At 42.5% G+C, this 18192-nt stretch overlaps 1 protein-coding gene across 2 annotated transcripts in view; it reads right to left on the bottom strand.

Moving 5' to 3' along the window:
• The window catches only part of GALNT9 (polypeptide N-acetylgalactosaminyltransferase 9), a 444375-nt gene that overhangs the window by 353349 nt on the left and 72834 nt on the right, over window positions 1-18192 (bottom strand). For both annotated transcript variants that reach the window (XM_075898387.2, XM_075898386.2), the window contains exon 2: window positions 3437-3617. In XM_075898387.2, coding sequence (XP_075754502.1) covers window positions 3437-3617 — 181 coding nt within the window. The remainder of the gene's footprint in view (window positions 1-3436; window positions 3618-18192) is intronic.

Below are 18192 nucleotides of genomic sequence, written 5' to 3'. Positions count from 1 at the left end.
ACATTCTAATGTATAAAATCAGGGCTTCTTGCATGAGAAATCTGACACTCCCGCTCAAGAATAAGCCCTCTTGCACAAGAGGTCTTCCAGAAGAGGCCAGTGTAGACAGGCAACATGAATTTCTTGCACAAGAAAGGCCTATGTTTAAAATGGCCATCAGAGTTTTCTTGCGCAAAAGAGCATCTACATTGGCATGGATGCTCTTGCACAAAAGCACATCTCTTGTGCAAAAGCACATGCCAGTGTAGACACTCTCTTCTGGAAGAGTTTTTGCAGAAGGACTCTCCTGCAAAAGAATTTTTGTGTGAGAACGTGCCAGTGTAGACATGGCATTATCTCTATACAGAAGTGGATAAAAGTGGTGACGTTGGCAACAGTTAAAATATAATGAAATTCAATGTTTAAAGCCACATTTTTTCCAAAGCATCAGTAACATGCATGAGTTTATCTAGTTGCATAATATAAGCTCCACATTTGCATAAATTGGGTAAAATAGTCCATGCAAACAGCTAGTTGTTAAAAAAATGTTTCTGATTTGCACCTATAATCCTATCAGGTGTATGTACATATGAGCTTCTGAATGAGCAAAATGGAGCTTAGACTGGGCGGAAAGGATGGTGTAGATGACAATGCTCTGGCACAGGACTCGGAAAGTCTGGGTCAAAATCTGAGATCAGCCACAGACTTCCTATCTGTTTTGTGAACATTAGTTTCAGCCATTGTGTATAGATGAAATTTCACATTGGTCATACCATAGTAGATGTGTTAAGGTGAAACATTCAGATATTACACTGAACAGTGGACAAGCCAGTGTTTGCTCTGTTCCCTTTGTGTTAGTACAAGACTCATGTGGAATACAGCGCTTTTGGAAGTGGTGGCCAAACCCTGTGTGTTAGTTAGTATTAAAGTGAGCATTGCCAAGAGTGTCTGGTGTTTCAGCACGTGTGTCTGTAGTTACCAGAATCAATACAATGCTGCTTGTGAAAATTATAGCCAAAAAGTGCAATCTAATGAACTATGCCAACTGAATGGTGGTACAGCTTCCCTCTGATACACACAGATAAAACTATCCAAATGACAGCCCCTAACCTTTTCAGAGCAAATTCAAACTAAATGTTTTTTGAGGTTTGGCCATGTTTGGATTCAGGTGTTTCCAGGCCCTAACTAAAATGTCCAAATATCACCCAGGAAGCAGTTCTTATAGCATTTTCAATGTTTAAAGAGACAGTGTAATCTTATGGGAGTCCCAGGCCAAGTGGGGCACCCAAATAGTTAGGAACAAGCATAGATACTTATTTGAATCAATGGTTAAACTTATAAGTAGAGCTAAGCCAGAGCCAAAATCCAATCTGCATCATCATCAATGCCTAACACTCCCAAATTCATAGCATCTAGATCCAAACTTTGCAGCTTAAGCTTCTTTTTTTCCTTTTTTTATGGTTCACCTACCCACATTTACTAACTAATTGAATTATTAAAAACTTTAAAAAGCATTGAGGTGTCCTATAGTGCCTTAAAGACTAACAAAAAATATACAGAGTATCATGAGCTTTCATGGGCACAGCCCACGTCTTCAAATAAGTGGAACAAAAGGCTTAGAAATGTTGTTACTATATCTGTAGTATCATGAGCTTTCTTGGGTACAACCCTCTTCAGATGAGTGGAGCAAAAGTGCTCTTTTGCTCCACTCATCTGAAGAAGGGAATTGTGCCTACGAAAGCGCATGATAGTATATATCTATATCTATATCTATATCTATATCTATATCTATATCTATATCTATACCTATATCTATATCTATATCTATATCTATATCTATATTGTTAATCTCTAAGGTGCTACAGGACCACTCATTTTTTAAGTTTTTTGTTACAAATTTAATACGGCTACCCCTCTGAGACTTTACTACTTGAATTATTAGTTAACAAGAGTCATGATCCAAAGCCCACTTAAGTCAACTGAAAAATTCCCCTTGACCTCGTTAGTGTTGGAATCAGGCTTAATATATATCTTTAGTGGTCACAAGACAATCTAATACTGAAGGATTTACCCTTTGTCAAGGCAAATCCCAAAATGGATTTTTGTCACATGTTGAGCCAGGTTAAAGAGCTAAGCAATATTTTTCTTCTCTCTCTGTGAATGCTTCCTTAGTCAATAGTTCTGCAACTGTATTGGCACATAATGTCTAAGGGAATCTGTGGATAGGCTTAAGTTTTGTTTTGCTAAACTTAGTTTCTGGCTTCTTGACTTGACTAACAATTTATAAAAATTGTAATCTATTCATGGAGCACAGCTATTGTGCTTAAACTAAACATTTTCCCCCACAGAATGAGGAATTTCTATTTAACTTTCACTTCTGCCTGGGAACCCCAACAGGGATTTTAAAAGAGAAAATTATTAGTAGAAATTAAGTATTCTTTTCAGTTTTGTCTACTGAGAGCAGCTAGGCATTACAGCTGATCTCCACTGCATTAACACATTACTGATTGCCATTCTGAGAATAATATATGGAGATACACCTATTTCATAGAACTGGAAGGGACTTTGAGAGGATATTGAGTCCAGTCCCCTGCCCACAAAGCAGAGCCAAGTATCATCCCTGACACATTTGCCCCAGATCCCTAAAAAGCCCCTTCTGGGATTGAGTTCACAACCTTAGGTTTAGCAGATCAATGCTCAAACCACTGAGCTATCCCCCTTGCTAAATGACTCAATGAATGACTTTTTTTGGAGAAAGCATAATGATATACATCTGAAAGACTTGAAAGTCACTTAAACAACCTATAATAAATCAATAAAAATATTAAACATAGAACTGCCATGTAGTCATTTTGTGTAGATATGTGAAGAATATTATATTATTGTGTAAATATGCATATTCCACAGACATTATAATAATCGTAAGTGCATCTCTGACTGTAATTAACAGCCCTGCTGTGATTATCTTGCTACTTATTTTATCACAAAATAGAGATGAGTAAATGCTCTGCCTCTACATTCTTTCATAAGAACATCCTAAATGCAATTTAACACAAAACATTTGATGTTTGCAATCTTCAACAATCAGTACTCAACAAAACAGCATTGCTTCCATGCCGTGGTGCTATCTTGTCTTTCTGATAGCTAGAGAGCTATCTGAGCTCATTGGCTGTTGCTAAGGATTTTAGTGAACAATGCTCAGCAAACCTTGCACTTTGAAATCATTACTGACCTAAAGGCATGGCTATTACTATTGCAACATTACTTGCAAAGTTAGCTAGAGAAGCCAACGCAGTCTCCATGCCTGGGATGGTCTTTTTAGTTTTCATTAAACTTAGGTGTGTGACATGACTAATCTTTCAGTATACTCTGAACTTAAGGCAGGCATCCAGGGCTGCAACCATGGTCAGGAGAACAACAATCACTTGCACTAATAAAAATACAGGATTCAACTTACTTTTTTGGTCTGTAGTCAGGAATGGACCTGTCCAGTGATATTCTGTCACTCAGCTGGGCATTGTAACCATATTCTTCATATTTAGTTTCAGATTCATGACTGTCATCTCTCAAAGTAGCAGCCAGTCCTCCTTGGCCCAAGCCTCCTGGACCTTCAACTAGTCCCATGGGTTTGGCTAAACCTAGAAAGAAAACAAATGAAATTGACAGGTGTTGCTGAGATGTGGGGAGTCACTGGGCCCTGCACCCACATTTGCATTCAGATGTGACTTTCAGCCAGCAGGTAAAACAGAAGGTTTATTAGTTCACAGGGATACAGAGTAGAAGAGGATTCTTAGAACAGGGAGCAGAAGCAGTGAGTATAATCCATCTTGGGGAGAGGAGGCTCAGAGCCAAGAGACTTACTCTGCTTTCCCTGCACCCCAGCCCAGAGAGACTCACTCACACCCTCAGCCAACTCTGCCTCCTGCCTTTGTCCAGCTTTACAGGCAAAAGGTGTTACCTGGTCATACCTCTCCCCCAGACTCAAGTTACATAGGGTATCAGCCACCCTGTACATGTGGGATGCTATCACATTGAAGTTCCCATCACCACCTAGGCATTGGTTTAGTGCCCAGGGAAGCAGAGGTCCACACACTGGGTTACTACAGGACAGTAGAAATCGCATTCAATATAACAAAGTGAAAAGAGTGAATACAATCCCCACTTTGTCACAAAAGGATAGTAGAGAGTGAGTAGCAATATGGTTCTGTGTACGTGTTTAGGTTTTTTAAACATTTAAGCCAATGGTAATCAGTTCTACAGTTTTTATTTAAGTAAGCATGCAACAACTGGATGAAGAAAATGAGGACCTGAGCAAATGTTGTCTAACTTGTCTTGGCTAAGTTATCTGAGCATAGGTTCCATTGTTTTGACTCAAACAAATATTGAGAACACCATTCCCCCTGTGAACCGTTTTCTGATGGACAGCCCACCTGGTAGTGTTATTCACTAATGTATTAATGCTAATTTCAAGAAATCAATTTAAAAACAACAAATATAAAAACAGCATGGGAAATAAAATCTGCAGATTCATTGTTAAGTGAATCTTCCATGGCAACAGAAACTTACATTAGTGATCGAATCTAATATATAATTTCATCACTTATTACAAACCTTAATGATATGGTTCCATTTGCTGAATAAGTCATTAAAAGTTATTAACTTATTTATAACAGTCTTCTCCATCCAGTACAGTAAAGAACAAATACCTTTCAAATATTTCACACACAGAGCAAAACAATTATAGCTATAGCTGGTTGACTTATGCCAAATTAAGAAGCTTATAGCATACTTAGTGTCACCCATAAGGATAAGGTGCTTGTCTGCAATACAAGATAACATACTTTTCCTGGGTTGATTCATACTAATTTGTTATTATATCCAGTATATACACATATTATGTATTCATTATAAGGTATATATCCCTAGTATTAGGCTGTAATGCAAGAAACATACAGGACTGCATCCTATATGAACATCTAAAGCATATTAGTGGAGTAAGTTAGCATACGTGACCTTTGTCCTAGATAAAATGGCCCTCAACTCTGGGGAACCAAATATGGGAACTAAATCTAGGGTTGCGCTGGTTCATTCGGAGCCAGAATTGGTTGATAATCATAAAACAGACTGCAGAGCAGAAAACTAGAAAGGCCAAAGATAATGGTTTTGAGAACAAGATAATCATTGTTAATATATAATAATAAGCATCATAATCTACTACCCTGGAGAATAAGTGTACTCAAAGATTTCTTAGGGTGAGAAAATAAAATATGGGCATGGTAGGTTGGGCCAGAATCAAGTAATGCTAAAGCGCTATAAAAAAGCCACGCTTTGGGGCTAATAGGGTCGGCTAGCCATTCATTAAAAATGCTTGCTATATGCACACTGTGAGCTTCTCTACCTTCTATCTACTATTAGCTTAGCTTCACAGTATAGCTTAGCCACTCAACACACACGGCTGCGTCTAGACTGGCATGATTTTGTGGAAATACTTTTAACGGAAAACTTTTTCTGTTAAAAGTATAGGCAGTCCCCGGGTTACATGGATCCGACTTACATCAGATCCCTACTTACAAATGGGGTGAGGCCACCCCGCACTAGCTGCTTTCCCCCAGCAGACCAGGGAGACGCGAAGCTAGCGTCCCCCCGCCCCCTCCCCCAGCAGACCAGGGAGACGCGGAGCGGCTTTTCTCAGCAGACACTTCAGCTTGAGAATAAAGGACTGAGGGAAGTGAGGTGTGAGAGAATAAAACTGAGCTCTGGAGAAATGTTTGGCTAGAGTTTCCCCTACAATATGTACCAGTTCTGACTTACATACAAATTCAACTTAAGAACAAACCTACAGTCCCTATCTTGTACGTAACCCGGGGACTGCCTGTATTTCCACAAAAACACGTCTAGATTGGCACGGATGCTTTTGCGCAAAAAGTGCTTTTACGCAAAAGCATCCGTGGCCAGTCTAGACACGATTTTGTGCAAGAAAGCCCCGATTGCCATTTTAGCCATCGGGGCTTTTTTGCGCAAAACAATTCTTCCCTGTCTACACTGGCCTTCTTCAGCAAGTATTCTTGCGCAAGAGAGCTTTTTCCCGAGTGGGAGCATGAAAGTATTTGCTCAAGAAGCACTGATTTTGTACATTACAAAGTCAGTGCTCTTGCACAAATTCAAGTGGCCAGTGTAGACAGCTGGCAAGTTTTTGTGCAAAACCAGCCGCTTTTGCGCAAAATCTTGCCAGTCTAGATGCACCCTACCTGTCTGGACCTTCAACAGGCATGTCAAGGGTGAGGCTGGTCCTACATCTCTTAACATCAGGTCTTCAGGAAGGGGTGTGATTATGGTAGGCTAACAGAGGTGTAGCGAAGGAAGGGTGGCGGGGGGCAGTTGCCCCTGGGCATCACGCTGGGGGGGCACAGAGCTGGGGTGGGAATGAAGCGCACACTGCTCTGGCCCATGTGACACTTTTGAACAGAGACCCGGGAACTACGTGCTCCCGGCTCTACACACTGCGAGTGGAGGCAGTAGGGTCGGGCGGCAGGAGCGTCCACTTTAAAGGTTAGATTTCCTTATCTGGCCATCTCTTCCTCCGGTGCCTGGCTCTGTGGGGGGTGGGAGATGAGGAAGATTTGATGGGGGGAGTGCTCCTAGTGCTGGGGAGCCTGGTTCAGGGGGAGGGGTGAGTGTATTGGGATGGGAGGCTCTGAGCAGGGGAGGGCTGGCTCTGGGAGAGGGGTGACTGCATTGGGATGGGGGGCTTTGAGGGGGACCTGGCTCAGGAGAAGGAGTGAATGCAGTGGGATGGGGGCGCTGGAGGGGTCTGGCTCAGGGGGAGCAGTGAGTGTTTTGGGATGGGGGTGCTGGCTCAGGGGAAGGGGTGAGTTCATTGAGATGGAGGGTCAGAGGGGCTGGCTCTGGAGGAGGTGTGAGTGAATTGGGATTGGGAGACCAGAAGGAGGTCTGGCTCAGGGGGAGGGGGGGGGGGGGGGGGGGGGGGGGGGGGGGGGGGGGGGGGGGGGGGGGGGGGGGGGGGGGGGGGGGGGGGGGGGTGAGTGCATTGGGATGGAGGGATGCTTGGGAGGGGCTGAGAAGGGGGGAGAGGTGGGTGCATTGGGGTTGCTTTTTTTTAAGTAAAAGATACTTTATAACAAAAGGAAAAACTTAAAAAATAATAGTCTGGTAACATTTTAAAGATTAACAAACATACAAATCAGGCATGTCAAACCAGAAGCCCACTGAAGGCCACACAAATGAAAACTGATAGCTTTCAGGACACCAAAGAAAATGTACTTCTATACATATAGTTGTAATTATTTATTATTATAGATTATCTTTTAGGTATATTTTATAATATTTTTTCAGGTCTTGTATTAATATAATATAATGATTTGATGTGCAAAATTGTTATTTGCTCATAAAATAATTTTTAATTTAAATATAAATTTAAGGTAATTTTTTATGATACATAACTTGTTTTATTGAAATAAAAACAAGTATAGACCATGGCCAATCAAATAGAGCAGGCTTCTGTGAAAATTTCAGATACTTTGTAAGTTTGACATTTTGCATAAAAATATAATTATTCATGCAATTGCAAAAAATTGACATATTTATTTATATAAAATTAATATACATTTTGTGATTTTATTTGGAAATAAATAAATAAAAACCAAAACATTAACAAAATATCCCCCTCCCCTGCTCCAGAGCCAGGCACTCCCATATCTCCATTCTAACCCAATTGCCCTCCTCTCCCACAGACCCTGCCCCCCCTGCTCTAACCCAATGCCTCCTCTCTTCCCCAAACCCAGGCACTCCTAGTCCCTCCCCCCCCATACCTAATGCCTGCACCCTGTAGCCAGTGTCACTGGCGCCACACATTTCTTCCTCGGTTCTGGGGAGGCATGAGCACAGCAGTCAGCTGGGAGCAGGCACTTGATGCCTGTGCAGAGCAGCCTGGCCAGCCATGATCTGCACTCGGCCATGTGCTTTATTCTTTTATAAAAATGTAGTGGCAGGCCACAAAAAATTTCAATTGGGCCACATGCAGCCTGCCAGAAGCTTGTTTGACATGCCTGATGTAGATGGGATCATGAGCTTTTGTGGACACAACCCACTTCCACCCACGAAAGCTCATGATACCATCTACATACGGGGTGGGCAATAATTTTTGCCCGGGGGCCACTTCAAAAATTTTTGAAGTAGCCCTAGCTCACCCTGGAAGGGGCAGGGCTACCCAGACCAATTATGGTCTGAGGTGGGGGAACCTCCTTACCCCCTCTTCCCACTAGGCACCCATGCCCTGGAAGAGGCTTGGCACACTTCCTCACCCCCAGGCCAATCAGGGCTTGAGGGCGGGGGAACATGGGAAGCCTCCTCCTGTCCTGCGAGGAGCACATGGCACTTGGAAACACTGCGTGCTGCTCGCAGGGTGGGGGTAGAGCAGAGAAAGCTTCACATGCTCCCCCACCCCCAAGTCCTAATTGGCCCGGGGGCAGGGGAGCAGCAAGGTTTCCCAGGACCAGATCCAACCCACAGAGGCCCTTTTGCCTACCCCGATTTACATGTTTTGTTAGTCTTTAAAGTACTACTAGACTGTTTTGTTAGTTTTTAAGTTTTTCCTGTTACAGACTAACTCAGCTACCCCTCTGAAGCTTATAAAAAAGGGTTCTGTACTAAACCATTCCTTTTTGCCTCCCTGTTTCCTTTCTCCTTTGGTGAGTTGGGCAGGCAGGAGTTTTGGTAAAAATGTACCAGATGTGCACATGGTGCTTGCTCTACCTCAGCTGGTGCTAGATAATCAGAGCCTCAATTCTAAAGGAGTTGGCATTTCTGAAGTGATAGATCACCTACGCCTACACCTACACTGGCATGATTTTCCGAAAATGCTTTTAACGGAAAAGTTTTCCGTTAAAAGCATTTTCAGAAAAGCACATCTAGATTGGCTGGATGCTTTTCCGCAAAAGCACTTTTTGCGGAAAAGCGTCCATGGCCAATCTAGACGCGGCTTTCCGCATAAAAGCCCCGATCTCCATTTTCACAATTGGGGCTTTTTTGTGGAAAACAGTACTGTGCTGTTTACACTGGCCCTCTTGCACAAATGATTTGCGCAAGAGGGCTTTTGCCCGAACGGGAGCAGCACAGTATTTCCGCAAGAGCACTGACGATCTTACACAAGATCGTCAGTGTTCTTGCGGAAATTCAAATGGCCAGTGTAGACAGCTGGCAAGTTTTTCCACAAAATCAGATGATTTTGCGGAAAATCTTGCCAGTCTAGACACAGCCCCCATGTTTTGTTGCAGATTTTCCATGTCACAGTCACAGTAGAGACTTGGGATTAACTTCACTCTCTCAACTAAAAGGATTATACATGTTCAGATGTTGTGATTGTGGACACCTGGAGAGGCAGTCTGCTCAAGGCAAAGTTGGCCTTGAATTTTGATATCTATGGCTTCAGTTGAATGGCTTGTGTGAAATTTGGAAGAGCAGCTCAGAGAGACCTCTTTTCTTTACTTAAGGATAGACTCTCAAGGCAGCATGAAGGAAAAAGTCCTCATGGCAGACAGAAAGCCACGCTTGTAGGATATCCTCAGCCTTAGGCTACTTACTGCTTCAAGTGCCTTCAAGAAAGTGAGGGTGATTCTTGTGTTGTGTGTTACTTTTATTTAAAAGTTTTTTGGAGTGTTATTTTAAAAATTTAATCTCTTACATTCATAACTCTCATGTCATTTTTCTCTGTGCAATAATGTGAAAAACAATTAGGTTAAGTAGGTAAGTAAATGGACAGTTAGGAAGCATTACAGATTGCTTACAATAAATTTATTAGCTATCTTGTTAGTCTTTAAAGTGCTACATAACTTTTTTTCTTTTTGTTTTACTAAGATCAGACTACCACAGCTACCTCTCTTTTATAATAAATTTGATATGCTCAAAATCTTTTTTACTTTTTATTCATTAATGCAATGTGTTACTCATTTGCTATAACAGTGGTTTTAAATACTTGAATGAAATATAGTGATTTAGTTGTATAACATTTATTTATCTCATGTTTTATAAAACTTACATATTTAAGAATTTGACATTTTTTATGTAAAACACATGAACCTAATGACAATGGGATATGAACAAATTAAAGAGAAAAAATTATTTAACAGAATGTAAACCATAAAACTTTATAATTTATATGTCTGTAGTTAGTAAAATAAGTAATTCATTAAACAATAAATATCCCAAGAGGTGGATTATTTACAGTGGTATAGTGATGAGGGTGCCAGAGTGTGTGTGGGGGGGGAAGGGGAAGAAGTGGCCCTGGGTGCCACATTAGTGAGGTGCCAGTATAGTCCCTCTACACGCACCCTGTCATCCCTCTGCTCACCTGCTCCTCCTCTGCCTGCCACCACCGGCTAGACCTACCTCTTCCCTGCCTCTGTCTCCCCAGCCCAACCCCCTTCACCTCTGCCAGAGGGTTAGTGTGTGCAGGACCCAGCCCCAAACTGGAGGGGGTTGGGTAAGACGCGGTACAAGCTCCCCGCATTCCTCCCAGGGTCAGGGTCAGCCATGCACCAGGTTTGGGGCTCCACTATTTAGCAATTTAGCAGTGGGGGGGAGGTACCAATTTTGCCTTCGCCCCTGGGCGCATAACACCCTCGCTATGCCTCTGTAGGCTAATTCTTAATCTTAGTAATGTTACCAGAGGAAGTCCTAGAGCTGTATTATGTTCCATAACTTTTATGCTTTCTGATGTTTGTTACTCTTTCATTTATTTTAATAAAGATTTTAATGAAATGGTATTGTCACATATCCTGAAACTCCCCTTCTGACACAGAGCTCTCTGGGTTCTCTCTCCCTCTGTAACCTGAATTGCATCTAAATGTAAATGGACTGCTTTAACAAATAGCTCTCAAATCAAGACAAATTTAGTTAAGTGCTTCACTGCAGATTTAGGCCCTTAGTTTTTGGCACTGGTATCTGAAAATATTTGTCTTAACACTGCAGGGAGCAATCAGAGTGCATGTTGGGTATTTGACAACCATTTGATCCTTTGAAAATCCTATTCCTCTTAAATGTAAAATCTGGGAAGTGAAATCAGTGTAACTAAAAATGGAAGTCTTGCCACAGGAATAAGGTATCAAAAAAGTCAAGAAGTTAACTCAGCTGGACTGGAGAAAAACATTCAGCATCAGGCAGTTTTGGCAGGCAGGCACAAAACCTCTTCCAGCTTTGACAAACATTTCAGCTAGTCTTTTTTGTGCTAGAGCAGCATGCAAATGCTGAATGCTCTTTTTCTACATTACATTGTACTGCCAAACACGGGCAGAAAACTTGAAGAATTTGTTTCTATATGGCATTCTGCAGCAAAATGAGCAAAATCAGATAAAAGATTTGATGATTCAGAACACTGCCACTGATTTAATTGAAGTTGGTTGTGTTTTGAAGCTATCCTTGAATTCATGGAATTGTTCCAAGTAGAACTCCCATAATTTACAACGCAGGTGGGAATTCTTTGTTTTTTTCTTCAGGCATGAGCTGAAACATGTAGACAATGCTGTCTGATTGATCCTGGCCATCTTCCTCTGTGAGTTACACTACAGCTTGGATTAGATCTCTGCAGTGAGGGAACTTACTAAGATTCTCCTATCTGCCTTTACCCAAGCTACTTGAGTCTTGAGTCTGGGGGTGTGGAATACAGTGACTCCCTCTCCAGAGTAAATAGAAGGGGTGGGGAGTGAACACTACTCCAGCTGCACAATGCTACCTGTTATTGACCAGCATAGCTCTGTTGGTGTGGAAGGTACCACATTTTTCTGCAGGTATAAGCCAGTGATAAATCACTCTTGCCTTGCCCTTGCATTTGGAAGGCCATGGGGTGGGCATCATGTCTCAGTGTGGATTCTGAGCCACAACCATTTTGGGGCTTCTCTTCCATGGGAGCTGCAGCTTACCCCATTCCACCCTCAAACCCATCCTGTGCTCAAAGTCACAGCTAAGCCCTGGGTTTGTGTTGTACCAACATCATGAGGTACAATGATGATTGGTGCCTCTAGCTGCTATGCTAATAGTGATAAATACTAGGAGCTGTGAAGTGCCATTTACAATGTGGTGGGGGCATGGAATTGTCTTATTCTCCTCTCTGGACTTTTCTCTTCCCCACTGAGGCACCCACCTCCATCTACAGCCTGACCCTGCTGGAGCATGTGTTCCTACATGTTCTCCCACCAAAGTTGAATGAGGGGCATTGTGATCTGGCAAGCAGGAATGCAGCACCACCCAAGTCTGGCTTGGCCAAAAATTGGCCAGCCAGTGGCAAGGATGAACCCTTCCTTATCATCACCATGGCCTGAATACTGAAGCCTCAATGCATGCTAGATGCTTTACAACACACTGAGAAAGACAGGTCCTGCCCTAAAGACATTAATGTTCCCCCATGCAATCTGTTGTGTTGTGCCATGAAAAAAACATCATTGCCCCATCCATCATGAACTACTATTCTTTATTACTCATCTCGTGTACAGAAAATGCCCACTAAACACCCCTTTTTCACTGAAACTGCACTGAAAGGTTCTGGGTGTCTTCTTTTTGTGGAGTACATTAACCTGACTGCAGTTATACTAAAAAAGAGATGGAATTAAATTATTGACCAACAAACAACAGTGTTATGTTTCTGCATTCTATATTTATAATGAAAAAAACAGAAGCAACGATTCCTGAATACAATCCGAAATTGATTTTTATCACACCTATGATTCAGAACAAGCAAATGAAACAATTACAACCAATAATGGTATAATGTAGATTTTTGCTGTTAAACAGAGCTGATTGAAAATCTTCCAACAGAATAGCTTTTAGTAGAAAATGTTAATTTGACAAAAACAAAACATTTCTTGAGGAAGAACGGCTGTTGCACAAGAGGGAGATTTTGCAGAAAAAGGCGCTATATAGATGGCACTTGTTTGCGCAAAAACCTCTTGCACAAAAACAGCTCCTAATTAATAATGCAAATGAAGCACAGTATTATGCTAATCTGCACTTTATTTGCATAGGCTTTTGCAGAAGATGGAAGCTGTGTAGACGTAGCCCAAGAGCCCCCAGAAAAATGCCCCCTGGAATCCCTGGAATCCTCAGCACCCCAACTCCATTCCCCAGCAACAGTACTGAAATTGGAGGGGTGAACTGAAAGAGGGAGGGGCCACACAAACCCCTAATCTGCCTCTGGGTAAGACCACTTCAACCATGTATAATTATAATTATAACAGAGCAAATAATAAAGTCTTTTTGTTTGAAAAAACAACTTTCATTTTTTATTTGGGGATATATACATCAGGGAAGGCACTGGGGAAAGAACCCGGGAGGGAGGAGAAGTGGGGGTCAGGGATGGGGCAGGGACTAGCACCTCCCTCAGGAACCTCGTGAGGCTTTGGTTGCCCAGGATGTCCCACTACCCCATGTTTGGAGGCCCTGACAACCTTTGGGAGGGGGCTAAGAGGAGGAGCCAGGGGGTGGGTGCATGGACAGGGGTAGGTGTGCATAGTTGGAAGGACAGGAAGTTGGGGGGCTGGTGCAGGAAGGTGGCTGGTGGACTGCTCCATACACATGGCCATGTGTTCCATGACAGATATAATTGAGGAGCACATGGTCTCATGCTTGTGTAACAGCTGCTTCCACATGGCCTTCCTCAGCTTCCAGGCAGCCCAGTGCTCCTCGTGGTTGGTAGTCTGCTCCTAGCACTCCTCATAAAAGCTCTGGATGAGGGAATGGAGGCAGTCCATGTGCTCCCACAGCAGGTCTTTTGCAGGTACACTTCCATCTGTGGATCTTGCGGAGTCATGCTGATGGCTTGGGAGGTGGTGGATGCACCACATTTGCATTTGAGTCAGCTGGAAGAAAAGTGAAAAGGGCAGTCCTCCCAGGAGACACTGTATGAAGCCTAGCCCTAATCTCTGAACTGACACTGTGGTCTCAATTCAGATGATGGTGATGTGAGTCAAGCAAGGCCATCTGTTGCCTAGACAGAGGGCATTTTCTTGCAGGGGTATAAACATCCCAGGGGAGCACAGTAACACCCATGTCTTGGGGACAAGCAGGCATGGGAATAAGAACATAAGAATATACGAATGGCCAAAGGACCACCAAGCCCAGTATCCTGTCTGCCAACAGTGGCCAATACCAGATGCCCCAGATGGAGGGATCACAACAGGTAATCTTCACGTGATCCCTCCCCTATCTCCCACTTCCAGAGAAACAGCAGCTAAGGGACACCATTCCTATCCATCCTGGCTAATAGCCAGTGATGGGCCTAACCTCCATGAATCCCTCCAGCTCTTTTTTGAACCCTGTTAAAGTTCTAGCCTTCACCGCATCCTCTGGCAAGGAGTTCCACAGGTTGACTGTGTGCTGAGGAAAGAAAAACTTCCTTTTGTTTGTTTTAAACCTGCTGCCTATTAATTTCATTTGGCGACCCCCTAGTTCTTATATTGTGGGAATAAGTAATTAACTTTTCCTTATTCACTTTTTCCACACCAGTCATGATTTTATAGACCTCTGTCATATCCCCCTTTGTCTCCTCTTTTCTAAGATGAAAAGTCCAAGTCTTTTTAATCTCTCTTCATATGGGACCAATTCTAAAACCCTAATAATTTTTGTTGCCCTTTTCTAAACATTTTCCAATACCAATATCTTTTTGAGATGAGGCGACCACATCTGTACATAGTATTCAAGATATAGGTGTACCATAGTTTTATATAGAGGCAATAAGATATTTTCTGTCTTATTCTCTATCCCTTTTTTAATGACTCCTAACATTCTATTTGTTTTTTTCACTGCCACTGCACATTGAATGGATGTTTTCAGAGAACTATCCATAATGACTCTAAGATCTCTCATGAGTAGTTGTAGCCAAATTAGTCCCCATCATACTGTATATATAGTTGGGATTATGTTTTCCAATGTGCATTACTTTACATTTATCCACATTAAATTTCATTTGCCATTTTGTTGCCCAATCACTTAGTTTGGTGAGATCTTTTTGAAGCTCTTCACAGTCTGCTTTGGTCTTAACTATCTTGAGCAGAATGGTATCATCTGCAAATTTGCCACCTCACTGTTTATCCCTTTCTCAAGATCATTTATAAATAAGTTGAATAGAAAGAGTCCCAGGACAGACCCTTGAGGGATCCCCTAGTTACCTCTCTTCACTCTGAGAACTTGCCATTTATTCCTACTCTTTGTTTCCTGTATTTTAGCCAGTATTCAATCCACGAAAAGACCTTCCCTCTTATCTCATGACAACTTACTTTACTTTAGAGCCTTTGGTGAACGACCTTGTCAAAAGCTTTCTGGAAATCCAAGTATACTACATCCACTGAATCCTTCTTGCCCACATATTTGTTGACCCTGTTAAAGAACTCTAGCAGATTAGTAAGGCATGATTTTCCTTTATAGAAACCATGTTGACTTTCCCCCAACAAATTATGTTCATCCATGTGCCCGATAATTTTATTCTTTACTATACTTTCAATTAATTTGCCCGGTATTCATGTAAGATGTACCAGTCTGTAATTACCAGGGTCACCTGTGTAGCCCTTTTTAAATACTGGTGTCACATTAGCTATCTTCCAATCATTAGGTACAGAAGCCGATTAAAGGACAGGTTACAAATCACAGTTAATAGTTCCACAATTTCCCATTTGAGTTCTTTCACAACTCTTGGGTGAATGCCATCCGGTCCTAGTGACTTGTTACTGTTAAGTTTATCTATTTGTTCCAAAACCTCTTCTAATGACACTTCAGTCTGAGACATATCCCCATTAAAAAGAATGGGTCAGGTTTGGGAATTTCCCCAATATCCTCAGCCATAAAGACTGAAGCAAAGAATTCATTTAGCTTCTCTGCTATGACTTTATCATCTTTGAGGGCTCCTTTAGCATCTTGATGTTTCAAGGGCCCCACTGTTTTTTTTATCAAGCTTCCTGCTTCTGATGTACTTAAAAAACATTTTACTATTGCTTTTTGAGTTTTTGTCTAGCTACTCTTCAAACTCCTTTTTGGCTTTTCTCATTATATTTTTACACTTAATTTGACAAAGTTTATGGTCCTTTCTATTTTTCTCACTAGGATTTGACTTCTACTTTTTAAAAGGTGTCTTTTCATCTGTCACTGCTTCTTCTATATGGTTGTTAAGCCACGATGGCATTTTTTTGTTCTCTTAGGGTATGTCTACACTAGCCCCCAAGTTCGATCTAGGGAGGCTAATGAGGGTGACCAAAATTGCAAATGAAGTGTGGGATTTAAATATCCCGCACTTCATTAGCATGTTTCCAGCCAGTCGCCATTTTAGAAATTGACTAGCCCAAAGTAACTGTCCGCGTCTACATACGGCAGTGAAACAGGATTCCGAATTAAAGCCCTAACTTGAATAAGCTGGTAAACCTCATTTCAGGAGGAATAACAGCTAATTCGAATTAGGGCTTTAATTCAGAATCCCGTTTCACTGCCACGTGTAGACGTGGGCAGTTACTTTGGACTAGTCAATTTCTAAAATGGTGACCGGCTGGGAATATGCTAATGAAGCACGGGATATTTAAATCCTGTGCTTCATTTGCAATTTTGGTCACCCTCATTATCCTCCTTAGATTGACTTAGGGGGCTAGTGTAGACATACCCTTACTGTGTTTTTTAATTTGGGGTATATATTTAAGTTGGGAATCTATTGTGGTGTCTTTGAAAAGTTTCCATGCATCTTGCAGAGATTTTACTTTTGTCACTATACCTTTTAATGTCTGTTTAACTAACTTCCTCATTTTTGTGTAGTTCCCCTTTCTGAAATTAAATGCCATAGTGTTGGGCTGTTGAGTTATTTTTCCCACCATGGGGATGTTAAATTTTATTACATTATTGTCACTATTTCCAAGCAGTCCAGTTCTATGTACCTCTTGAACCAGATCCTGCGCTCCACTTAGGACTAAATCAAGAATAGCCTCTCCCCTTGTGGATTCCAAAACCAGCTGCTCCAAGAAGCAGTCATTTAACATATTAAGAATGTTCTGGCCAAACCAGGAGCCTGCAGATGCGGGAAGGGGATAGGGTGCTTGGGTTGCGACTGTGTCTGGCACATGTTGGTTCCAGCACTGGCAATGTCCTGAAGACAGAAAACTTCTATCCCTGCCCCCTGGAGGAGAGGGGAGGGTGTTGGGGAGGTGTGTGAGAGTGGCAGAGGCCACTTGCCAGAGAGAGTGCTAATGAGTCCCCTCCTCTTCTTCCCCCTGGCAGATTCCCATGCGGGGGGTTGGGCTGCTCCACATCACTGCAGTTGACCCAGAGTGGATGGTGCCTCAGTGCAGGCATGAGCCCGTGCCAGGTGTGGTACTGCTATGTGTTTCCATGTCTCCTTAGTAGTGGCTTGTGATAGGAAGGTGTCCCACCACAGAGTCTGGAGTAAGGCCAGCGTGTGCAGGAGTCTTGTGAGAAGAAGCAATGGGCCCCTGTGTGAGAGTGTCATGGGGCTGAGGGCTCTGGACTGATGCTCCATGTGCACCCAAGTGCACAGGCTGTTGCTCAGCCTTCTCAGCCTAGGTCCCTTACAACCCGCTGTCTGCCCCCACACGTGTATAGGAAAAGTGATAGAACTCACCTGAAAGTGCATTTTCTGGGACTGTTCGAGTCTTGGGAGGGAACCAGCTCCAGGTTGTTTATGACCTCCTGGCTGATGGGCATGGTGTCCTGGCCACAGTCAATCACAACAGGGAAAGAGGTCACCAGTCTCCTCCCAAGATGGCATTCAGCTGCTCATAGAAGCAGCAGGTATGCAGTGTTGCATAAATTGCAAGGTTTCGTCCCCTTGGAGGCTAGTCTGATTTACCCCAAGAAGAGAGTCACACTTTCAGGCTGGGTCCAACTCAAGTTTATTGGTTGCAACCAAGGTACGGCTAAGGAACTCAATGTTCAAAGCAGAGCCGACCCCCAACATCTCATAGGCAGGGGTTTTTATAGGGTTAACATCCTTCCTGGTTTAGGTGCCTTAACATGATAGGTTACTTCATTTTTTACATTTAGCATTCCTATAGGTCAGGTTAATTTTCCCAATGAGGTTAAATACAATGCCTACTTGCTGACTTTGCAGTTACAGCTGTGTTACATTCATTCACTTTTGCTGAACAATGGGCGAGCCATACTTCCCTTTTTCCTTTCCTGCTTGAGCCGGTCACAAGTTTAAAGGAGGTGGAATCT

Source organism: Pelodiscus sinensis, chromosome Z (genome assembly GCF_052426305.1).
Source record: "Pelodiscus sinensis isolate ZL-2025 chromosome Z, ASM5242630v1, whole genome shotgun sequence".
NCBI lineage: Eukaryota > Metazoa > Chordata > Testudines > Trionychidae > Pelodiscus > Pelodiscus sinensis.
Note: the sequence above shows the minus strand (reverse complement) of the source record. Positions and strands in the feature narration are given on the sequence as shown.